Source organism: Carassius auratus, unplaced genomic scaffold (assembly GCF_003368295.1).
Source record: "Carassius auratus strain Wakin unplaced genomic scaffold, ASM336829v1 scaf_tig00013767, whole genome shotgun sequence".
Classification (NCBI taxonomy): domain Eukaryota; kingdom Metazoa; phylum Chordata; class Actinopteri; order Cypriniformes; family Cyprinidae; genus Carassius; species Carassius auratus.
Genome location: NW_020524440.1, coordinates 1,133,323 through 1,159,299, shown reverse-complemented (window position 1 = coordinate 1,159,299; position 25,977 = coordinate 1,133,323). Strand labels below are relative to the sequence as shown.

Genomic DNA, 25,977 nt, shown 5'->3' with positions numbered 1-25,977 from the left:
ATTCTTCATATTGCATTTTGTGCAGATTATCATATCTCTGGAAGAAGACACTGCGGGGCAGAAGATGCAGCTTGCGTATCGGCTTCAGCAGGTTGCCGCCCTGGTGGAGAATAAAGTCACTGACCTTTAGGCTTTGACCTTTCTCCTTGTCGTCTAAGCTCATCTATAATCATGTGTGTGATCGGCTGATGAAATGCAGTCACTACGTCAAAACACTCGTGGGCTTCCACAACCGTTCACATAAACTACCTGCATATTCTTAACAAAAGGGAACAGGAAATGAAGTAACGATCACTTTCTTCCGATGAAACCTTCATGGGAATTTTATTGGAAAAGGATTGCTTTTCAGACTGAGGATCTGAACGACTCACTGGAGGATTGACTGATGGGAAGTGTGTGTGTGTGTGTGTGTGTGTGTGCATGGTTAATTCTGATGTGTTTTGTCTGAAAGGCTCTGCTCTTTATTTGAAGATTACTTAATTCAAATTGTGACACGACACTTTTTTAATGACACTACTGAAGCAGCTCTCACATATTGTGACATGCTGAGACACATTTTATACCATTTTTACTTTCACTCAAGTGATCAGATCCACTGTATGGAGATTCACGAACGGATTCAAACAAAACCCACATTTGCTTCTGCTGTACGTGGAGTATTTGGTTCCAGGTTTAGAAATGTTCTGCTTCTGCACAATCACATCCCAAACTCAAAGACTGTCCCTGGCCCTGTGCTGTTAACCTTTTATACTAACGTTTTTTACATTAGCATTGCAGATCAAAACAAGTGTTACGCTTTTCCAGGGACTGTAGAGTAAGTCTATGCACACAAGTGCCAAAACAAGTTATAAAAGCACAATATTTATGTGCATGTTATTGTGTAGCTTTAGGTGTGCATGCAGAATGTCAGAGTTTTCAGGTTTTCCGCTGTTGTTAATATTGCAAATATCTGGAATTTCACAAAATTGTTAAATGTGTTCATCTGAATCTGGTTTGTAGTATCATAAGCTGTTAACTTAATTTATGTTAATCAAGCATTAATACGCCTTCACTCCCAAGGTTTCTGATGTATCCCTATAAAATATGGGCCTGGGCCACATTTCGCTACCAAATCAACAGAAACAATAATAAATATGAAGAAATTATACTTTGCACAACATACTCTAAAATATCATTATTTAGTTATAGATTTTTGCATTGCTTCCTAAGAATGTTGCAATGCACAATACCTTTCAATTCAATTTTAATTTCTGATTTAATTTGATTTAGGCATGAAACCAATCCTAGATCTTTGCAGGTTTTGTGAGATTCACCCACACTTACATTACATGGCATTGATTTCCTAATGCCTGCTTTGTGTTTAATAGCACAAGCGAGCACAATTAAAGATCCAATCTCATGAGTTTTGAGTCTCAGATGAAATTGCAATGCAGCCGGGATGTGCTGTCTCTTGGGAGGTATTGAAACAAAACTGGGACAGTTTGGGTCATTGGATTAATGTTGGCAAAATGGAGAAAAGCATCTTTATTCACTTGGTCTCAATGAATAGAAAAGCAGCAGTTGGATTGAGAGTTGTGTACATCAGACACTGAAAAGAAACTAACTTATTATATTGTAAATACTACTTATTTATACATGACCGCCAATGTGCCTTCTTTGTTACTTTTTATAATGTCTACAATTCAAGTAAACGTGCTTGACATTACTTGCCAAATGGAGGAAAAGATGAACTGTGGCACAACTGTTGCCTGTTGTGAAGATCATACAGTGCTTTTAGTCTCTGGACTGCAGTGCGTCTCAGGATTATAGCCGTCCATCTCAATGGATTCAATTTAAAACCATGTGTAGCTCAATCATTTCTAGCCAGCTCATTTCCTTGAGTGATCTGTATTCATCTAATAAATTTTGGCGTGAGTGTGCATCCATTGTTTTAAGCTTCTTAAAATCAGGTCATGATTTGTTTTTGCCTGAAGCAAAATCACTTTTGTGGTTACATTTTGGCTCACCCATGTCAGTTTTTTTGTTTTTGTTTTTAGCTGATGTCATGTGCTTCAACATGATCCCTTTTATGTATAGAACTGAACATAATGAATTCAATGCTATCTGGACACACATCTTGAAGGCTTCCCTGTTCCTGCTCTTATTTGTGAGATTTTGAGCTATTACGCTTCATCATACTAATGTATGCACAGAGTTGTGTTTTAAAAATTGAAAACGTATTAGTTTGCTCATCTTGTGTATGTTTATTAGCCCATTGCTGAATGTGTTTGGGCTCTTGGTGTATTTTTTGATTATTATAGGCTGATGCATGCTTGAGATTTGATTGGATTTTCTGATTGGGGTGCTTTATGAGAGGTTCACTCGATGGACTGCATTATGAGTGCATGACTCTCATAAAAACACTCCTCAGAAGAAAGTGTGTGTGTATGCATGAGAGTTTTTTAAGTAATTGTAGCGCTTCGTACATGATGGTGAGGTTTTTTTTGGCGAATCTCCTGTTATGGACACTTTTCTCTAAGAGAATGCAGTGAAAACTTCTTTTGTAGAGCCTTGCGATTTCTTGTTTTGCCAGTTGTGTGGAATATGGCTTTGTATCTTTGCAGATATACAATTCAGACCATTGTTTAGAGAATCGTTGGTGTATATGGAGCCCTCGCCTGGCTACGAGTTTTTATACAAGGGTAAAAAAAAATAATATATGTTAATTTTCTAATGAATTTAGGGTTAAAAGAGAACTTAAACCCACTCAAAAGACGTACTCTTTTTTTATTTGTATTGTGTATAGTTTGCTAACAATTGTGTATATGTGCCTGTACATATTGTGAAGAGGACTTGTTCTTTTTCTTTTTTTGTTTTTTGGTTGTTGTTTTTTTCCACTTTGGACAGACTTTGGACAGACTTACTTTCTCCATTCAGGGAGAAATTGGGACCTAAATGTTTAAATGAGTGAAATGGAAATTTGTATCTGGAAAATAAATAAAGCTATAATTTTAGCAATGAAGACATTGTGTTTACTGATTTGGATTTTGTATATTTGTAGACCGTAGAACAAAAGTGTTTTAAATGGGCGGATCCATCTTCTGTGGGGCTAAAATGATTTAAAGTGACATGTCAACAGAAAAGAAGCATACTGGTTCAAATTCTGAGCCATTTCTAAAAAAAAAAAAATTAATAATTTCTTGCTTTTAGATAATAAACATGAAATTGTATAAATATTTTACTTTGGATTTTTATACTTGAGGAGGGAAAGTGTTTTTAGTATGTGCCTAATAATAAATGTTTTCTAAAATAATGAAATATATAGAATAATAATAATAATAATAAAAATATAATAATATAAAAAAAAAGGTTATTAAAATGAATCAAAATGATAAACCTAATGTAACTTTTGGGAAAATAAGTCCTATTTGAAAATACATAATAATGTATTCACCATCAGGTGTTTCAGATTTGGAGAAATTAAGCAGTACATCTCTTGTTCACCAGCGGATCCTCTGCAGTGAATGAGTGCCGTCAGAATAAGAATCCAAACAGCTGATGAAAACATCACAGTAATCCACACCACTCCAGTCCATCAGTTAACATCTTGTGAAGTGAAAAGATGTGTGTTTGTAAGAAAATAATTTGCATATTTCTCTCCTGATTCAGATAAGATGACCATTTCACAAGAGAAATAAATATTATGGATAGAGGACAAAATAATAATAATAATAATAATTTCAGTTCACAAGATGTTAATTGATGGAGCGGTGTGGATTATTGTGGTGTTTTTATCAGCGGCACCCATTCACTGCAGAGCATCCAGTGGTGAGTTAGTGATGGAAAGCAAAATTTCTCCAACTATGTTTTGATGAAGAAAAAAACACATCTACATCAGTGTGAGTCAATAATCAACATTTTTCATTTTTGGGTGAACGATTCCTTTAATGCTTGATGAGGTCTGACATTTTGGCAGAAATAAATAAAAAAGATTTTTGTTCTGAACAATTTTAAGTAAAAATTGTTCTGTCTCACTAATTTTGAATAAAATAGTGCCTTAAGTGGGTAAAAAAAAAAAAAAAATTTGTTCGACGTTTATTTATATGCATGACGAAGTAGAACTACTTCACTACTGTACTTAAGTACTAAAAGGCGGTATCTGTACTTTACTAGAGTATTATTTTTTTCTCCTACTTCCACTTTTACTTCAGTACATATTTTCGCTGAGTTTAATACTTTTACTCCGATATTTTTTTATGTGCTGCATCGTTACTCGTTACCCACATTACATTTACATTTACATTTAATCATTTAGCAGACGCTTTTATACTTTACCACTGCCAGAACTGTAGATGGCAGGTTTGATGAAGCTGGCATATCATTGAGCGAATCAAGCGATTAAAAAGAAGACTGCGCATGCTGACTGAACTGCTGTGAAGAGAGAAATGAACACCGAGCCGAGCCAGATAATGACTCGTTCACGAGTCAAGAACCGGTTGCATCGGTTCTCGGATGACCAGTAACGTTAGTTCTTTCTGACAGTTCGATTCAATAAACCAGTTGAAGAAAACAGTTCACCGATTCTTTTGCGCTCGACGCAATGGCGTCATTGGCGTTGACTGCACCTGGGCTCATAACATTAACACAGAATCAGTTCAGAATCAATCACCAAAAGAATCAGTTCAGTTCAGACGCTCTGTGTGTCGGTCTGCTTCACGCTAAATCACACATGCGCAGTATCATCAGCTCCTCGGTTGACGAATCGGACGCGTCTGACAGAAACGGTTCTTGACTCGTGAACGAGTCATTATCTGTCTCGGCTCGGTGTTCATCATCAGTTCTCTCTTCACAGCAGTTCAGTCAGTGTACTGTTTGAGTACATGAATTACTCCGGGATATTGGTTTGTTTTAACTCAGAGGGAGTGTCAGACACATTAAACAAGTTAACAGCTTAATTCATCTGTGGATTAATGCGTATTGGAGACGCGAACCGTTTAAAACGATTCAGTTCGATTTGGTGAACTGTTTCAAAAAGATCCGGTTACATCGAATGATTCGTTCGCGAACCGGATATCAAAAACTGCTTCGTTTTTAACTGTCTTACAACAGACACGGAAAAGAAGACACTGCTGAATAAAGTCGTAGTTTTTGCTATTTTTGGACCAAAATGTATTTTCGATGCTTCAAAAAATTCTAAATGACCCTCTGATGTCTTACGGGTTTGAAACAACATGAGGGTAAGTTATTAATGATATAATTTTGCAAATTGGGCTAACTAACCCTAGTAACCGTTTTTTTTTTTTGTTTACAAGAAGTTACAGTCAAAGGAATTGTGATTGTCCTTTAGGTTAATCATTTGAAATAGTAAAAACAATATGTTCAAACTTTTGACTACTTTCTTTAATAGCTACATAACACAATACTTCTACTTTTACTTTCAGTACTTGAGTAGTAAATTTTAAAATAGACTACTTGCAATACTTAAGTACAAAAAATGTTGAATACTTTAGTACTTCTACTTAAGTGTGGTGCTTAAAGAGCACTTCAACTTCTACTCAAGTCACTTTTTTGATAGAGCACTTGTACTTTTACTCAAGTATGGGTCTCTAGTACTTTATACATCTCTGATGATGATCAGAAAATATAAGGATCTGTGCAGTCTGCACGTTGTTGCGGGCCCCGTTGTCCTCACGCAGTGCCTTTTCAACCGCACGAGATGCTGTCAACACAGCAAGAATCCGAATGCGCATGCGCAGAACCAACCGAGGCGAATGTGCGTGAGGTGACAGCTGTCCCGATGATATCGATGAACGGTGAGTGTTTTCATTAAAAACCAGTCGAACAACCCTAAATATATTCATGTCTGTGGATGTATTATGTTTCTTGAGGATAAATTCAACAATGTCGTCTTGCCGGAGGGTTAAAAGGACGCTTGTTTTTGATGACTAGAGCCCGTGTTAGCTGTAAAGCTAAGCCTGAGCACGTTTAGAGGATCTAATGTTTGTTTTTTCAATTTTTTTTTAAGTATTCGGTTGTTTATTGATAAATGCATGGGATTAATAAAGTCATGTATCCTGCTGACATTTGTGATATCCTTGATTTTGTTGGTGGATTGTCCTCCATTAGTAGTGACTTGGGGGTGGGGGTGTCTATATCAGCATGTCTAATATGTATTATGTTATATGACATTCTCTTTGATGCATGGCAGTATCCTCCAGCGATAACAGCCTTCCCCTGAACAGCCACGGCAAAAAGCAGAAGAAGAAAAACAAGAAGCACCGCAAAGCAGCGGCAGTAGCACTGGAGATTTCTAGTTTGGAGCTGGGGTGAGTGTGTCTAGCTGGGCACGATCCAGATCTGGGTTTCTGCTCTGTGAGATGCTGCTAAAAATATATAGGAGGGTGGCCATGGGAGTCACTTCTCCAGATAAGCATGTTGACTCATGGCCCTCCCTCCCGGTCCATGCATGTGCAACCTATTTTAACACACCCCTTGGAAAACAATACACATTAGATATTGGTCAAAATTCTGATTTTCCCACGTTTATATTTATTTAGTACAAGCTGAAAAATGAATATGGTCAAATAAGGAGAAATGCAAGCGATTCAATTGCATTAGCAGCGTTCAAAAGTAGGCCAAAATAGCATGAAGATGCAAAGAGTAAGAGCGGATGTGTATGTGCTTCCCCTACATAAATATCACGTGTTCTTAGTATCTTATTCTAAGAAGACATTATATTTACACCTTCAGCTTTTTGTTTTTTATTTCTCCAATTTAAATGTCTTATTTGGTGTCAGTCAAATTTGCAGGATTTAGTCAGTAGTGATTCAGAAGCAATCCGGCCAGTGAACTTCAGTTTCATTACTAAAATAAATTAAAATGAAAAACAAATTTATTCCTTCAGCCATGTCATCATAGTCTCAGCTTTATGACAAATTTTAAAAACATAAACCTATTACCTACATTGAGCTTATTACTTGTAAATTCTGATGTTTTTTGAATAATAATAATAACAATAATTCTACTTATCTCTACTCTTATCACAGTGGACATGAACTTCACTCTGTGGCCCCGATGTCTGAATGTTCTTGTGCATTATAGCGTGTGCATAACACATTATATGTTTATGTTAGCCATTGTATTAGCCACACTGCTCTTAACCAATATTGGTTGGCCAAAGTTGCTAACCCCTTAAGATGTACTTATTGGCCATTTAATAAAAGCTAGATAGACTGAGACACAGTGTGGCTTTATATTAAGATGGTGCATTGATGTTTTGAATTGCACAGATGGTTGAAGACTGTGCTTTGAATGAAATCAAAAGCCCTAGATATGAAAGGCACAGCTGGAGATTGCTTATGAAAAGTAGTAGAATTATGGAGTTGTCATCAGGGATTCTTGATTATAAATAGTAACATTCTGCTTCTTTAAACATAGCTGCGTTTTCCATAAGCCCCTTTCACACTGCACGTCAGACCCGGCAAATTACACATCCCAGGATTGATTCTGGGACTGATCCCAGGTCGGGGACCTACTAACATTGGCGGGTTCAGTCCCGGAAAGAGCGCTGTGTGATCAAAATTCAGATCTAATGCTGTGTCATAGTGATGACGCACGTTATCGCGCGACTCTTTTACCATGTGTTTTGAAGGGAGATCAACATTTGCGACAAAAAACCTCACGTTCCGCGCTGACGCAGAGGTCGTTCGCTTGCTTCAGTTAAAGTATAACGTGCCTAACGTTTTCGACTCGTACATTACACGTCACGCCCTGATGTCACGTGTCTTTACGGGACCTTTACGGGTTGTGTGTGAACGCACGCACATATCCCGGGTAATCACTGGCAGTGTGAAAGTGTAAAATCTAGCGCCCCGGGAACAATTGCCGGGACACATTACCCATGTATTTGCCGGAATCGCAGTGTGAAAGGGGCTACAGATGACGGATAAGTGATTTTTTGTAGAAAATTTAAAATTAAAATCTTATTTCTCGCTCTACAGACCCCAGATCCCCTCCTCAGATGAACTGTGCCACATCCTCACCATCCGCAGATGCACCACCCCTCCAGAGTCGCCCCCGACACCCCCGTTAAACCTTTCCCAGAGTCCCCCAGACCTGCAGCCTCCGGACCCCATCCCTCACTCCGTTCCCATCACAGTGGTTTCCTCACCCAGTGTCCTCTCGTCTCCAGACACATCTTCCACTCCCACAGCACCTTCACTGGTTCTACCTGCTGTTCTCTCCTCGACTCCTCCCACTCCACAGGCCCCGGCCAATCAGACGATCCCACCACAAGCTCTGAGCCCTCCCCCTCCAGACTTTTCCCCACCCCCAGCAGAATTACTCGGGTCAGATGATGAGGAGCAAGAGAATCCGTCAGATTACTGTGAAGGTAGGATGATCCTAAGAAATTGTTGCTTTATAGATGATTTTAATGATACTTATTTATCCTTATAAAGTCCTTATAAAAATATTCATTTGTTCAACTTAAAGAGGCGGTATCACCAATACATAATGTGGAAAGAATATATACACTGGTATATAAATCACACTAATGAAATGTATCTCATCCAAGCGGCAATCTTTCACTCCCTTTCTTGAAACTAACGCGGAAGTGACTAAAACTGCAATTCATTGACTGTCCACTTGAGGCTGGCTGCAAAAGGGTAGCCTGACTACGTCAGACTTCCTACTTCCGCTCAATTTAATTTCGCTTCTCTACTCAGTCTGATACAGCGTCAGAGCTTTCTGTTTGCCACCGGTCTGAAAACAGCCGGGCCAATCAACGAGCAGAGGGCGGGCTGAGAGCCGTGACGTAGATGCTAAGCACCGAGTTTTAAATTGTAGGTTAGAGAAATCGAAAACCGAAACGACCGCGGAAATGGGAAACGAGACACGGGATGCAATTCGCTCTGTTATGGAGAACATTCAACTCTTTTTCAAACTGAAGCCAGAACAAGAAGAGTGTTTAACAACAGGTTTACAGTGGAAGTTCAATCATAGATTTGAGTTCGATGCATGATGTCTGTGCTTCGATGCGGCTGTACAGGCGCATAACATACGTCATAACTAAACGTATCTGATTGGCTTACGGGTAACCAATGATTTTAAACTTCAGACAAGCGCCCCCTAGCGAGAGAGAAAACACTTCTCTATTATGCCATTCCAGACTCTGTCTACGAAGCAAAGTGAAGTAGCAGAGTCTGGTATTACCAGGCTAGCAAAAGGGAGTCAACTCCAAAAAACATGTTTACAGCCTGGTACAAAAATATTATTTTGGTCTATATAGCTAATTCAGCCCTCCGTGACAACTTTGAGGGCGGGTGATTTTTTTTATTTATAACTCATCAGTTTAAATTATATTAAGCCTTAAAGTTCTGCATCATTAGGGCGTGGCCTCTTGAGTGACAGGTGGATTGCCGCTGCTGTCACCGCAGTCGAGTAAGGTGGGCGTGGTTTCAGCAACCATTTTCGATTATCCAGGAGTGATGCCCGGTGATGTTCTGTCAAGCTGGTGACAGCCACCTCTGCCTACTTTTGGCTTCAAAATCTCTCTTCAGAAACCAATGGGTGACATCACGGACACTACGTCCATGTTTTTATACAGTCTATGATCTCTAAACAGTTAATTTAGCTGAAAATTTTATAAAATATTTAATGTATTACTTAACCATTTAAAAATGTCTTTTTTTATATAATCCAGTGAATTAATTACTTTCCAAATTAAAAAAGCCCTTCATTTCATAATTTTCTGTTTTTATTTGGAACATTATTAATGCAAACCAAAAAATTATATTATTCATAAAAATACAATTTTTAATACATTTTTATATTGAATCAGATGTATTTTCACTTTTTTTTTTCAGTTGATTTTTTAGTAATGTTCTATCAGTTTTAGTTTTTATTTCCAACAATTTTCATTTAGTTACCATTTAAAGATTTTCATTTAGTTTAAGTTTTTATATAATATTAAGATTTTATTTTATATTTTAAAATGTTTTTAGTTAATGCTAATAATCCTGGTGCAAAAACAGCTTCACTTTTTGGAAATAAAAGATTTAGAACTAGCTACTATTATAAAGCTAATATTAAAAAACAAATAGCTCCATCTAGGTCTGCACGATTAATCGTATTTTAATCTCGATAACGATATCTACCTTTCTCAATTAATTAAAAATAATCGTCACGATATTGGCCGGCTCGTTATTAATCTTGAAACATGTGTTAAATTTGGCATTTGCGTTATCTTGCATTGCTAACAAGTCTTCACTAGCGTTCATGCTTATGGTTGCCAGATGTGAATAGCTTTAAGCCCTAAAACAGAGCTTTTCTCCTTTAAGGATACACTTTCTGCCCAGTGTTTTATTTAATTCATGCAATCTGGCAACCCTATGTGCGCTCACTGATGGCGGAACAAACGCTGATGAGTTTAGCGATCTCTCCACAGTGATATTCTGCTTACATGAAAGTGTAATATAGACAATGTGTGGTTTTCACAAGCCATTTGTACTGTTTGTGTTACCAAATGTGCTAGCGGACGTGCAAGTGTCTGAGAGTGCAAGTCTGAGAGTGCAAGTGCAAGTCTGCAGCCAGACCCTCTTGTGCAGAACACCAATTCCGAGTATGGGTTACCATACTTGGCAAATGTCACGACTTTCAGTGTGTATTAACGATCTTTGAGCAAATTTACTGTGCATTCTGAATGGCTTTTTCCCATTTACGAACAAATTGTCACTTAGAAAATGTAATGTGAATACAGATGACGAAAAACAAAAACAAAAAAACAACAACGCTAAAACACATTGCACAAGGTGCAAACAACATTACGCCTGTTTCACACCAATGTTTACGTTTTTTTTCAAGTTTGTAGGTGTCAAGGTACAGAAACCAAATAATAGCACTGGATAGTCTTCAATGTAAAAATGAAATATACAATCAAACCTACATTTATTCAGACACCTTCAGCATTTCTCACATTATTACAGTTTTGCTATATATATCAAAAATTATATCTGGTTTCTGAATAATTTTTGGTTTGACTGTTAAAACTACAAAGACATTCAGTCAAAAGCAGTGAGTGATTTTCATTTTCATTTTCTTGGATTAACATTACAGCAGCCAGTAGCTAAATTAGGCGCGGTCACTTTAAGAGACCATGAACGCATCCAATATAATACACATCCCATTTTTCCTTAACTGTTAACTTTCACTCAAGAAATAACTGACAGTTTTTTCCAGCATAATTTCCAAGGTGGATATTTTGACATATTTTGTATGTATTTGTCGGCACAAGAGCAAAAACGAAGCAAATTCGATGTTCAAGTATTTTGAGACGCCTTTCTCTGCGCGAGCCCTGAACACCAGAACACCGTGGTGTTGAATTGGGCTCTTTCACATCTTTTTGTTTGTTCAAACTGCAATTTGCATTTGTTCGTTCGGGTGCAGGAGGAACTTCGAGGTGAACTTCGCAGAAGAGAGCTCGGTTCAGTGTCGCTGTCCGTGATACGCGGCTCTCTCTCTCGTGCGCACCTAACGGCATGCGCTACTCTGTTCAGCTTTTCCGCGTCTAGTTTTTGGATGCTTTAATGTTTAAATCGACAAGCGGTACGGCTTAACAACACGTGAGAAAGATACGCTTTCGTGACGATGCGCAGCAGTGGCCCGCCAACTGTCCTGAGCATCTTTTTAGGCTGTCCTCAGCGAGTCAGTTATATAAAATATCAAGGTGAAAGTCATCATAGCTTGCTTAATATAGACCTAGCTCCCAACCCAACTTTGAGAATAGATTAACGGCGATATTTTTTTTTATTGCCCGATAAGAGTCTCGCGTTAACGCAGCACGTTAACGGCGATAACGGCCCACCACTAATTTAAATTCAGCAATAGTAACATATAATGACTGGCTGAATGCATGTTATGTGACAATATTAGATTTTTTTTTCAGGAGGGTATTATCCAGTGAAGATTGGAGACCTGTTTAATGGCAGATATCATGTGGTCAGGAAACTGGGATGGGGCCATTTCTCCACTGTATGGCTGTGCTGGGATCTACAGTGAGTATTTTTATGTTGTTTGAACGTGAATCCTAATCCCTTGGATTTAACTGCTGGAACTAGATGCACAATCTCTAAATATTGAGATGTAAGCCGATGTCAGATTATGGATTGTCAGCCAGATAGTTGTGTATGGATTGTCATGCATTGACATGCTTTTTGACTGTCTGTTTGAATTCAACAATATATGACATTTGTCTGTAGGCGGAAAAGATTTGTGGCTCTGAAAGTGGTTAAAAGTGCCCAGCACTACACTGAGACTGCACTAGATGAGATTAAACTACTGAAATGTGTAAGTATGGCGACTGAATATATTAGCATTTTTTATAAAAAAAAAAAAAAGATATGTATTATGACATAATTTTTCCTCAGGTGCGAGACAGCGACCCCACAGACCCCAAACGAGAGAGGATCGTTCAGCTTATTGATGATTTTAAAATCTCTGGTGTCAATGGTGTTCGTATCCTTCACTGCTTGCATCACATGCTCATGTTGGTGCGACTTTCAAGCGAATACTGTGGTGTGTTATTCAAATTAGAAATTTCTTGGTTTGTTTCATTTTACTCAGGCCTTATGAAATCTTTTTTCCTCACAAATTTCTTTTTTTTTTCAGTGTTTTATTTTTTTCCTTTTATGGGTTATTTAAATGTTAAAAATAAAAAAGCATGTAAAGCATAATCAATTATTTCCGGACTATAAGTCACACTTTTTTTCATAGTTTGGCTGGCCCTGTGACTTATAGTCAGGTGCGACTTATCAAAATTAATTTGACATGAACCAAGAGAAATGAACCAAGAGAAAACATTACCATCTACAGCCACGAGAGGGCGCTGTAGATGGTAATGTTTTCTCTTGGTTCTTGGTTCTAAATAAATGTGATTTATAGTCCAGTGCGACTTGTATATGTTTTTTTCCTCATCATGACGTATTTTTGGACTGATGCGACTTATGCTTAGGTGAAACTTATAGTCCGGTATATCTTCTATAAAATATATATATCTATAAAAATACGGTATATCTTTACACAGAATATTTACATTTTTTAGAATACATTTTATTTTTATTTTTGTCAAATAACGTTCTGCACAAGTTGCCTTTTTTCCAAAGTATTTTTATTATAAATTTTAATAGAGTAAATAAAGTAGTAATAGTAATATAATATACTGCTCTCATCACTTCTTAAGATTAAATAATGTTTATTTAGGTGGTTTGTTATGTGTATTTTACAAAAAAAAAAAATCATCAAATGAAATGGGGAAAAGCTTGTGAACTGAATTTTTAGAGGAACTCTTGAGGAGGAAGTTCATATATAGTTTCCACATATAGTGAGATGGCAGATGCTGAAAATCCCAAGAGTATTACTGGCAATTGAGTATCTATAGCAGATGAAACTGTGCTGCTCATTTGCTTTGGGACATCCACATGTCGACATCATATTTCCGTCGCTGTCCAATTGTGGTTTATTAATCACAGACTCTGTCCTTGACTCGTTGACCTCTCAGATGTGTGTATGGTACTAGAGGTGCTCGGTCACCAGCTGTTGAAATGGATCATCAAATCCAACTACATGGGTTTGCCTCTGGTCTGTGTGAAGAGCATTCTCAGACAGGTGCGTCTGTTTTAAGGTCATAATGTCCAGTCAAATAGCAAAAACAATTTCTCAGACTTGTTTTTACCAGTGTACAGTATAAACATTGTAGCTCCATCAGAACCGTGGGAGTGATTCATACGTGTCTTATTTCTCCTCTTCAGGTTCTCGAGGGCTTGGATTACTTGCACACGAAATGCAAGATCATCCACACAGACATAAAGCCAGAGAATATCCTTCTGGATGTCAATGAGGTGTATGTGAGACGGCTGGCAGCAGAAGCCACGTTATGGCAGAAGGCTGGAGCTCCGCCCCCTTCTGGCTCCTCCGGTATAGTTTTTTATTTTTACGTGTGTGACTCCCATGAACTCATCTAAGTATCACGTGAGACATACATAACACTCCCTTTAGACTTATGTATGACTCATTTAATGCTTGCATAATAAATGCATTCATTATTAAATAGACAATATTTAAAGAAATGTTATAAATTGTATTCATATAAAATGATGAACAGCATTCAATGACATAAACCAGGGAAACACAAAGTCCCCCATTATTCCGCGCCACTGATGTCGCCAAGTCCGCGCCACTGAGTGCGTCTGTACTTCCTGGTCAGAGAGCACCTGTCCATCAAAAGCTCACTATCCAGTCAGAGTAGATCACTGCTAACCCCGCCCCCACGAGAGGTTTGTGTCAAAACACCAAATGAAAAACTGTGAAGCGTAAGCGAAATCTGTGGCAATCCATTCGGAATCCACGATTAGCAAATACATTAACATTAACATTAACATTAACAAAGAATGAAGCATATTTGAAGAGCCTGTTAAATTTGTGCCACTGAGTTCATTTTTTTTATTTTCATTGTGATTTTCTTCTTTTGTAATGGCATATTTTTGATAGTTTCTGAAAAAGTTACGTTCATTTTTTAAAATCAAATATAATTCCATAGGTTTGATGAATTGCTAATAAATTTGTAGTGTTTTTTTTCTTCAGTGTGTGACTGGACTGAACTTCCCTTCATCTCTGTGTATTTGTATTTGTAAACCTTTGAATCAGATTTAAGCATCTTTCTTGACTTTACACTTGAACTATAGTGATTTTGTTTTCTTCGATATGAAGATATTTACATATGAATGAAACGGTTGCAAGTTCATTTATGAATTTTATTTTAATTTAAAATCCGCTTTCCCTATCTGTTTTCTAAATTCAAGTTTTTGATCTTGCTGTGAATTTCATTGACCTTGTAGTTTTGGTCAGGCTTCTCTTTAGTGATGTACGTCAGACTTCTCCAATCTTTGAGTCTTTTTAAAACGAAACACTTTTGTACAGACGATTTCAAGCTTGCGTTCAGATCTGCCTACAGATCTGCATAAAGATTTTTCCAATAAACAACTGATGGATAGAACCAAGTCGCTGCTTTACAGCAGTGATGGACAATATTTTTCGTACAGATTTACCTTCCTGTGGATTTAAGCCGAATCACACAGTGGTTTTCTCCTCAACGATTGAGACCAGGTCATAGAATCAGGGTTTATTTAATTAAGCTTAAGTTTTAAATGTAAGAAAGCAAATAAGAAAGTCATTTGGATGTGCTTTCAACGCTTAATCGACTACAGATGTGCATGCTGGTCGTCATTTCTCCTCTGCTTCTGTGGTGAATATGCCAATCATTTCTCATTTCTTCTCTGTCGTCTGTTTGGTTTCTAACTGGTGTCCTATCTTTTCTTTCTCTGTTTTCTTTTTCTTTTAAATTATTATAATTATTATCATTGTGGTTTTCTGTCCCTTCCCTCTTTCCTCTTCTGTTCTGACGGCAGTTAGCACGGCACCAAGGGAAAAACAGGTACGTTCAGAGTTGTGCCTGCTGAAATACAGAGAGGATGTAGTTTGTCCTGGTGAAAATGACACATGATTGTTTTAATCTGCCTGCTGTACCCTAACCCACCCTTGCCTATGTAGATAGACAGGCATGAACTTCTGAGAAAGGGGCAAATCTCCATGGCTGGGGTCAGATCCACTGATTTTGGGAAAGAGAATGCAACCTATGCTCAAAATATGCTTGAATGCACCGAATTGACTGATAACTGATCTTAAGCCGGTGTAAACGCACATAAGAGTATACGTTTTATTAAAGGATTTCTTTCGGTTTCACCCAGTCAGTGGATTTGGTCTTGACGCTCTTTGCCGTCCCACAGATGTTGTGTTGATTTTACACCGTTAACTGCTCACTAACAATATTAGACCTTTCAAAGGTGTCTGCATGCTGGAGCATTAAACCAGCTAGCTAGCTTTCTTCATCTGATCATTCTGCATTTCAATTAATTTCCCCCTTTTATTCTTTAGAAGAAAAGTGAAAAAAGACTATTTTAAAAGTGAGAAAAGGGCAGTGCAGTAAGCTGTTCTCAGACGGGAGCATTATCTTTTCTCACGTCATGACAGCCAGACAGAGAGCCGCTGTGTTCCCGCTGCCTGTATTCTGCTTTTCTCATTTCAGCCACCACCTCTGCATGGTTTTGCGTGATTTCACGAATTACTGTCACATTTTCCTCTCTTCTGAATATAAATGAGTTGCATGGCAAAAAGCAAGGCTGTCTACGCCACTGAGATGAAGAAAGAAATGTCGAAAAGAACAAGATATCTCAAAATGATTAGCTTTGGACAGTGTTATATTCTTGGAAGGTATTTCATTTTTAAGACCTAAACACGTAATGAATTTTATGTTTAAAGTGCCAGAAACCCAATATGCTTAACAGGCTTTTAATAAGAAATAAAAAAAAATAATAATAATAAAATAAAAGAATAATATTCAGTGCTGTGATAAAATAATACTAAAATAATAATTAAAATTACTAGTGCATTTTAATCTTTGTTTTGCTCTATATTAAATCTTAGGCTACAGATTTCATACTTAACGAATGGCTGGTACATAAAACTTTAAGAAAAAGTAATTATCAAAGCAGATTTTTTTTTTCTGCATGCCTCAGGTCAATTTATTATAATAATTATTTATTGTTAATGTTACTAACAGCAAAAATATATTGATGACAATTTGATAACCTTATGATAACCAAAAAACGTTATTATTATTATGCCTTCAGATTTCTTAAATAAATGGCCTAATAATTACCTCAAACCTAAATGATTATCCTGATTATCTCTAGTATTTTAACTGCACGACTTAACATGTTTTAGGTTGGCAAAACTGCTTTTCATCTTCTTAATTGTGCCATATTTTAATTTAGTTAATCTTAGTCATTTCAATCTAGATTCCTTCTGTGCATCACCTTCTTTCTAATCTTTTCACCTGTAAATGTTCTGATGTGTGTAACAGTTGCTAATTCACATCATAAATGATCTAAAAGGTTTGTAACTTTTGAGTGATTGAATCCTCTGTTTGTATCATAGAAAGCATTACTCCCGTATTCGCCAGACTGTGTGCAGTTTCTGTAACAGACGTTATTGCATGCACCTTTCAGACCCCATTAGATTACAGTGACCCAATTTATGTGATATACAGTAACCAGAGCGTGATTCCTGGAATACAGTTGAGTACCTCTCATATATCTATATCTGCACCTACAGCAGTAAGACTCATTTATAAGTAGCAGCAGTAGTTTTACAGACAGCGCCAGAGGCAGAAAGTTCATCAGGTCAGTCCCGTAAGACTGGACTCAATAAATCGAAAGTGTCACAGCTCAGCCAGACAACAGACATGGCAACAGAGCTGCCATCCCAAAATATTCCCAGAGCTGAAAATGGCGCAGTAGTGTCAGATATCCCCCGTGGCAAAATTCACTTTATGCTGCATCAGTGTAAGCTTATTGTATCAAAAATGAGTGAATCGTTTAGAAGCGACCCTGGACAACATGTCATGAAAATCACCATGAATGCATAGTGTTTGGATTCTGTAACCAGATGAAATGACCCTTCTGCATGCCATGAAGGTTGGAGACCCATGAAAGGACATTTCAGTGACAATCCCTTGAAGTAACCTGACGCTACATGTTTAGGTCAAGGACTCAGTGGTGATTTTCCTTTTTTGTTGTTGAATTTGAACCAGCAAATTGCCACCATTGGATCCTCTGCAGTGAATGGGTGCCGTCAGAATGGGAGTGTAAACAGCTGATAAAAACATCACAATAATCGACAAGTAAACCACACCACTCCAGTCCATCAATTAACATCTTGTGAACCGAAAAGCTGCATATTTGTGAGGAACAAACACATCATTTAGATATTTTAACTTCAAAGTGTCACTTCTGGCCAAAATACCAGTCCATAATCTATATTAAGACTACCTTCAGTTAAAAAGTACATCCCCTGTTGTCCTCTCACATCCACTGACATATTTGTTTAGAACCGCTTTAGATTGTTGTCACTTGTAAACGGTGCTTGTTCTGTACTTTATTTCTCTTCTGATTCAGAAAATATGATTTTTTTTTTTTTTACTGGAAAGCAATATAATGGATTATAGACTCATATTTTACCGTATTTTTCAGACTATAAGTCGCACCTGTCCAAAAATACGTATTATTAGGAAAAAAACATATATAAGTCGCACTGGACTATAAGTTGCATTTATTTAGAACCAAGAACCAAGAGAAAACATTACCGTCTACAGCCACGAGAGGGCGCTCTGTTTTTAGTGTAGACTACAGGAGAACTGAGCAGCATTGAGCGCCCTCTCGCGGCTGGAGACGGTAATGTTTTCCCTTGGTTCATTTCTCTTAGTTCATTTCTCTTGGTTCATGTCCAATTAATTTTGATAAATGAGTCGCACCTGACTATAAGTCGCAGGACCAGCCAAACTATGAAAAAAAGTGCGACTTATAGTCCGGAAAATACGGTAGTCGGAAGCAATGGTTTGAAGTGTTTTTATCAGCTGTTTATACTCTCATTCTGACGGCACCCATTCACTGCAGCCGATCCATTGGCAAGCAAAAAATATAATGCAAAAATTCTCCAAATGTGTTTTGAATATAAAAACAAACAAAGTCATCTACATATTGGATGGCCCTGAGAGTGAGTAATGTTTGTATGAGAACTAGTGCTGCAACAACGCGTCGACGTCATCGATTACGTCGACTACAAAAATACGTCGACGTGCGTGAAATGCGTCGACGCGTCACACTGTTTGTTTACATCTCGCGTAATGGCATACTGGGAATGGAGAAAGTTGCATTCTATCACAAAAACAGAGGCCATTGTTATCAAAATTATGTGAATACTTTAAACACAGGACAAATAAAATGTTCCCTTTGTAAAACCGATATGGTGAACCACGGCAGCACAACTGCGATGCGCGGGCACCTCAGAGGAAAACATCTTGGCGCTCTTCGGTGTTACGGTTTAACTGGTTACCATGTGATCTGGTGACCAACTTCCTGGTTCATGTCTGATATTCTTGCGCTTGCGGCATTCTGAAAAGTTGAGATGTTTTTAACTCGATGCGGTGCGGAGTCTGCGGACGCGCCTGGAAAAAACGAACTTGAGCGCGCAATAGACGTGAAATGTGAACGGCCCCTTAAAAGAAAGCGCGCCACGAGACAACAGTCACAAACCACCCAGCCACCCCAAATCAGCTCCAGATCTCTGGAAACCATGCTAAACCATAGCAGAACCCTGACTACATTTTTTGGTTTGTGATGCTAAAGAACATTTCATGACGTCTCAGACAACTGTAAATTTATGGCTACTGTGGTTTAATTATAAATGCTATCATAAGCTCATATTTACCATAGTAAAATAATTTTCTTTGCCTCTTATTTATTTTATACTGTAAAAACTTCAACCACATAAGTTGAAATGAATAAAGGTTGAAATATTATATTAGAAGTTGTACTTATATTTTTTTGGTAAAGTTATCCAAAGGATTCATGAGCTAATTAAAAAAAGAACATTAGATTAATTATTTATTGTAATAAAAATAATCGTTAGATTAGTCGACTAATCGAAAAAATAATCGTTAGTCGTTAGTTGCAGCTCTAAAGAACATACCCACCAAAGTAGGTGTGAGATTAGTTTGCTATTGCAAACATAATCATAATTGCACAGGTTCATCAGCTAACATTGTTTTAGAAGGTCTTTTTGAAACTAGCTTGGTGTTCCATGCTGTTTGTTTTTGTTTTGATTCGGCACTTTAAAACTTTATTTTTTGCCCATGTGTGTTTGCATCTAGATGGGTAAATTATCAAAGAATAAGAAGAAGAAGTTGAAAAGGAAAGCCAAACGGCAGCAGCGTCTGTTGGACGAGCGGCTGTTGGACCTGCAGAGGATGGAGGAGCTGGACGGAGTTTTACCGCCAGATGCTTCTGGAAACACACGAGCGCTCTGGAGGCTCAGCGAGGACGGAGAGGATGACCACAAACACGCACAAAGTGAGATACATTTATATAAACTAGTGAATCATTTAATGTTTTAATGATTCTGTTGAATTGATATGCAAAAATGGTTGATTTACTTTGTGAGATGAGGTACTGAAATTGTTGTTTTTAATCCATTTAAAAAGCTTTGTAAAAATCCTTCTGGGGAATTCCGTGAGCAATTGAAAGATTATGTATAATATGGAGGAAAAACATAAACAAGATTAATGTGTCAAATTAGTTCTATTTATTTCTGTCTATATTTCAAGACTGAAAGTAATGAGACATCCATTATGCATGTCTCCTCTTGCTCCTGAGTAAAGAAAACATCACTCCAATGTCTTAAAGTGAACAACAAATCTTTTACTCAAGTGTTTTCATTTCTGTAAACAGAATTACCCAGCATTAATGGAAGTCTAATTAATGAACTGACTTAATTAACCATTTACACATGCAAAATGACATTAAGATGAATTTTAGGGAGAATGAAGCTTTGTATGTGTTAATGATTTATGTAAAAAACCAGAAGCTGCATCAATCTTTCTACAGATTTTTTTATTTGTCCTTAGTTATTTATCAGTGTGGAATATTTAGTGACCTATAGGTAATTTTCATGACTCTTAGGTTTAGGAAATTGTATTTGATTTACAATTTTTAGCACAAATAATAATATTGTACCAAAAATAAAATGTTGTTAGTGTGATCTTCTTCAGGTATGTCTCATTAAATCCCTATCTAGAAATCACCAATGACTAGAAAAGTCTTGGAATTTCATTGGTCAGAAAATGTGTGATTTGGGATGAGGATTACATATAATCATGCTTGCAGACATTTTTCATCTTACAGCTCATAGTTTTTGGACCTAAGGGCTATGAGGAGGTGAATGATGTGTGGTTTTTACTTGTGCATTGGTCCGTGTGCCACATGGATGTTTTTGATGCAGTGCATCTCATTACTCTTTCAGCCTCTTGTTGCGTTTTTAGATGCTTTGTTTAGTTAAAATAAGTTTTTTTATTAAACAGCATCTCAAGACCCCTGTGTTCAGTTTCATTCTGCTGAATCTGACTGTTAAACTATGAAACTATAATTAAAATATTGACACTTTCTAAATTTTAGCATTATAAGCTCCCTGATTAAACTACTTATGACCATATGGTGATTTGACCAAAATCTTTTCCATGATATGAGGAGTTTTCAAACGGAGTATGGCTCTGTTTCTCAACATCGTTGCTTAAATGACTGCTGATTAAGTTTGAAAAATTGGTTGAAAAGACTTTCCAACAAATTATATATTCAGTTTCGACGACCGGAGTCCAATATCTCTGAAGCAGATTTTGATGGACTGATGATTTTAGCTCCTCCAAGATGCTTTAATTTTCAGTTGAACCTTAAGAAAGGATTATTAATGAAATTAGGCCAGATTTAATTTGAACTTTATGTGTGTCACAGTGAACGTGAACGGTAATGGACACTCTGTAGGAGCTCTGAATAAACGCAGTCCAGAAACAGGCTCATCGTGGTTGGAGGAGGGCTGTAACGGCTTCGGACCCCTGCGCTTCTCCAGCCCTGGATCGGGTCTGTCCGGCATGTCTGGCTCCATCCTGTCCGCTACCTCTGAGTCGGCTCTGTCCACTCTGTCTGGATACTCCACGGAGCGCTCACTGCTCTCTCCCAACAGTACGTACGCTGCTTTTTTGATGGAAAACGACCAATAGAGTGCAACAGCTGCCTTGCTTCTGGAAGTATTCATTATTCCCATATGGATAATAGAGTCTCTAAATAACAAACCATGAACTAAACCAACCAGCTTTAAGTTAAGCAAAACAGTGTTTGAAAATCTGAAAAAAGGACAGGTATTAGACCGTATACTTAATGGCTTTAATAAGGGAAAGAACTACAATCCCATGAAGTATCATCATAAAGGTCCCTCTTCACATTTCTCTGGTTATGAGAATTCGGTAGAAACTACAACACATCATTCTTGCATTCCCTTTTGCAACAGTAGCATAAGAAAAAGCCTTTCTATGAAGAAAAAACTAAGAACAGATTGATTACTGTGGTCAGAAGAGAGAAAGATCAGCCGTTGTATTAAAAACACTCACGCAGCAGCTGTGGCCAATTCTCTGTAACTTAATGGCAAGGTAATATAACTATAATAAATATAGTGTAAAAATGTACATGAACCTTTTTTTTTTTATGGAAATTGGCTAGATTTATGATGTTAATAACTGGATACACACAGTCACAGTCTGTGAAATGGGTCAATTAAAATGTAAAACGATGGATAGATATAAAGCAAGTCTAAATATAAATGTATATTGAAATAATATATTTTACCTTGTGTTATGCATACAAATATTGAAGTGGTTTGCGAGCAGAGAGAGTTTGACTTGATTACGTCATTTGCAGTGTACTAGGATCTCCTAATGAAATCGTTATTTAACAATGAAGTTGAAACAATGTGGCTGATGACCTACTGAAGCAGGTCTGTTTTTAAAGGTTTGTAAGTGAATGAAATGTTCACTTCTGTAATCCGACCGTTGCTTTCTGTAGGCTTTTTATCTTAAATTAAATGTCAGAGAAGTTCTAGTGCTGCTGAACGTTTGACATCAATGCTAAAACGGTCTGTTTTTTTGTCCCCCAGCATACTCTGCTGCTGATTTCTTAGTGAATCCTCTAGAAACTCAGAACGCAGATAAAATACGCATCAAGATTGCAGACCTAGGCAATGCATGCTGGGTGGTGAGTACAGTGGGTCGATTCCAGGCATTCAGAAAGTGAATTCTGGATTACAGCTGGTGATGTTTACTGCTGTCCTCTCCTCCTCATCAGCACAAGCACTTTACTGAGGACATCCAGACGCGTCAGTACCGAGCTCTGGAGGTGCTGATCGGGGCCGAGTACGGACCCCCGGCTGACATATGGAGCACTGCGTGTATGGTACAAACTCATTCAGTGTGGATCTCACACCTACTATTCCATAAAGACACTGAAAAAATGGTCAGGATGTACACTTGCACTTCCTGCTTGTGTGTCATATATATGATGTGTCTTCACAGGCGTTTGAGTTGGCGACCGGAGACTATCTGTTTGAGCCTCACTCAGGAGAGGACTACACTCGAGATGAAGGTCCGTTCTCTTGGTCTTCCTCCCAGGATATTATTATTGGCATGATAAAAAATTGTTTTACTTATGAACAGTGACAGCTCATTAAATAATTGAAGTACTTGTTCTCATTTTCAAATACTTTTTCTCAGAGCTGACCGTTCAAAAGTTTGGGATCAGTAAAACTTTTAGTTATATATTCACTAATTTATTTTGAGAAATTAATATTTTATTCAGCAAGGATATGTTAAAGTGGTCAAAAGTAACTGTAAAGACTTACTTTTTACAAAAATATTTCTATTTCAAGTAAATGCTGTTCTTTTGAACTTTCTTTTCATCAAAAAATCCTGTAAAAAAAAAACTAAATATGAAGCGGCACAACTGTTTTTCAATCGCACTTTAGTTTGCAGATTAATTTAACTATGACTTTTGCCTCAGATTCCTAATTTGCTGATTATTAATAGTTAGTAAGGTAGTTGTGATGTTTAGTTGTTGGGTCGGGTTAAAGGATCTGAAATATGGTCATGCATAATAAAGTATTAATATGCACTTTATAAGTATTATTTAACAGCCAATATGCTAGTCATATGTTTGCGAATATTAATAGTTAATAATGAGAATTAGTCCCTAAAGTAACGTTTTACCCTGTTTTCAACGTTGATAATAAGAAATCTTTCTTGAGCAGTATATTAGAATGATTTCTGAAGGATCATGTGACTCTGAAGACTGGAGGAATGATGCTGAAAATTCAGCTTTGATCAAAGGAATAAATTACAATTTATATTAGAACAACAGAAGCAGTTATTTCAAATGGTAAAAATATTTCATATTATTAGTTTTCGGTCAAATGAAAGCATCTTTGATGAGTGTAAGAGACCGACATCTTTCAGAAACATGAATATATAATAACGTTTTAGGTTATGCAATGATTACAATGTGCTGTGTTGTTTTCCAGATCACATAGCTCACATCATTGAGCTGTTGGGTCCCATTCCTCCACACTTCGCCCTGTCAGGCCGATACTCCAGAGAATACTTCAGCCGAAGAGGTAAGAGCACTGGATGTTTCAGTTACAGGAGAATGTCGCGGTGAATCTGACACTTTCCCCTCAAAATCAAAGGAAAAGGGTTTGCAGAGCAAAGGTTTATGGCCTAACAAGATAAGATTTAGACATCAGGTCATAGTCAAAAAGGTTTTCCACAAATGTGTGATGAATAGTCAGGATATTAGTAACGTATTTTCCGGACTATAAGTCTCACTTTTTTTCATAGTTTGGCTGGTCCTGTGACTTATAGTCAGGTGCGACTTATCAAAATTAATTTGACATGAACCAAGAGAAAACATTACCGTCTACAGCCGCGAGAGGGCGCTCTATGCTGCTCACTGGTCCTGTAGTCTACAACTGTGCAGCATAGAGCGCCCTCTCGCGGCTGGAGACGGTCATGTTTTTTCTTGGTTCTAAATAAATGCGACTTATAGTCCAGTGCGACTTAGAATGACAAATCCCACCCGATTGAGTAGCATCTCTCACCTGACCAGAGATAAAAATTCCTTAAAATGCCCTTGAACCTATGTCTCCAGTGACAAGATATTTGAAATGCCATGTGGTCCATAGTAGGAAGACATAATCTTTTTGGATACAGTCTAGTCTATACATGCGTATAAATCTACAGAGAGTCTCAAGAATGTTTTTAGGCGCCATAAATGTGTTTTATCAGAAGATGCTTATATATGTATATGTCTGTGTATATATATTTATTAATTCCTTATCCTGGATTCACAACTTTCCTTCACACAGTGCTGGACTACTTGTTCACTTTCATAGAAAACGAGCATCCTTGAATTTGCATGAGAATGTTTTGACTGAGTGTTTTTGCATGTGTGTGTGTGTGTATAGGTGAGCTGAGGCACATCTCAAACCTGAAGCCATGGGGGCTGTTCGAGGTGCTGCTGGAGAAGTACGAGTGGCCACTGGATCAAGCAGCCCAATTCAGCGACTTCCTGCTCACCATGCTCGAGTTCATCCCAGAGAACCGCGCCACAGCTGCCGAGTGTCTACAGCACCCCTGGATCAACTCCTAACACGCTCTGTTTTCCTTGTTTTCACTACATTTGTGCGGTCTGTGTCATTTTGGTCCGTCTGATCACTTTGTGCACACATCCACCTTCCAGAGCAAACTCACTGCTAAGGTTAAACATACTGGGGATACAGTATCTGAGCACAGACCTAGCTAGAACCTCAAACCTGTTGTCTTTTTATATATATATGGTATATATATTTAAAGAAGCTTTGATCTCTGAACATGATGCAGATATGTCTGTAGTCTGTTGAGTTTTCATTGTACGGTCATTTAATTGTTTAGAAGGGTCACATATTTATGTTAAAATAGTGCCTTGACATGTCATCTGCAAAAAAAAAAAAAAAAAGCCCCTCGCCTTTTTATATTTGTCTGCGAATATGTGTGAGGAATGCTTGTTTGTGACCATACAGAACACTGTATGAATACTTGACTGAATTCAATAAAGACTTGAGCTTAAACCCTGTGTACCGAAGAATAAAGGCTCACTTACAAACAGTATTTTTAAATAATCCTGATGTGGTCACCATAATATACTGTAACAATAGAGCGTTTAAACATTTTAAATAACCAAACATGAGAAAAACTATGAAAACGCTTATATTTTTTTTCTTCCATTGACTAAAGTTTAGCATATCATTATGTTATTCTAGCACTGCATTTTACTGTTGCTGTGATATTGTAGCGACACAAGAGGGCGATAAAGGACCACTGCAGGGATTAACCTACAAGTTATAAATAAGGGTTACAGGAAGTCAAAGAGAGAGAATCGGTGTTATGGATAGAACATAACTAGACCATTAAAATGT

The 25,977-nt window shown here is 37.5% G+C and overlaps 2 protein-coding genes across 2 annotated transcripts in view; both read left to right on the top strand.

Annotated features, from left to right (window-relative positions):
* The window catches only part of LOC113074161 (plexin-B3-like), a 42,314-nt gene extending 39,411 nt beyond the window's left edge, over positions 1-2,903 (top strand). Inside the window, 1 exon segment of the mRNA XM_026246913.1 lies at positions 26-2,903. Coding sequence (XP_026102698.1) covers positions 26-130 — 105 coding nt within the window. The 3' untranslated portion in view covers positions 131-2,903.
* Positions 2,904-5,736: 2,833 nt separating this feature from the next.
* Positions 5,737-25,517, top strand: LOC113074160 (SRSF protein kinase 3-like). Its single transcript, XM_026246912.1, has 16 exons — positions 5,737-5,792; positions 6,188-6,305; positions 7,980-8,371; positions 11,924-12,032; positions 12,237-12,324; positions 12,405-12,492; positions 13,535-13,641; positions 13,785-13,950; positions 15,441-15,466; positions 19,802-20,000; positions 21,435-21,662; positions 22,630-22,727; positions 22,818-22,925; positions 23,045-23,114; positions 24,046-24,138; positions 24,988-25,517. Exons 1-16 carry the CDS (start codon positions 5,777-5,779, stop codon positions 25,170-25,172), a joined length of 2,091 nt encoding a protein of 696 aa, XP_026102697.1. The 5' UTR covers positions 5,737-5,776; the 3' UTR covers positions 25,173-25,517.
* Positions 25,518-25,977: the final 460 nt, after the last annotated feature.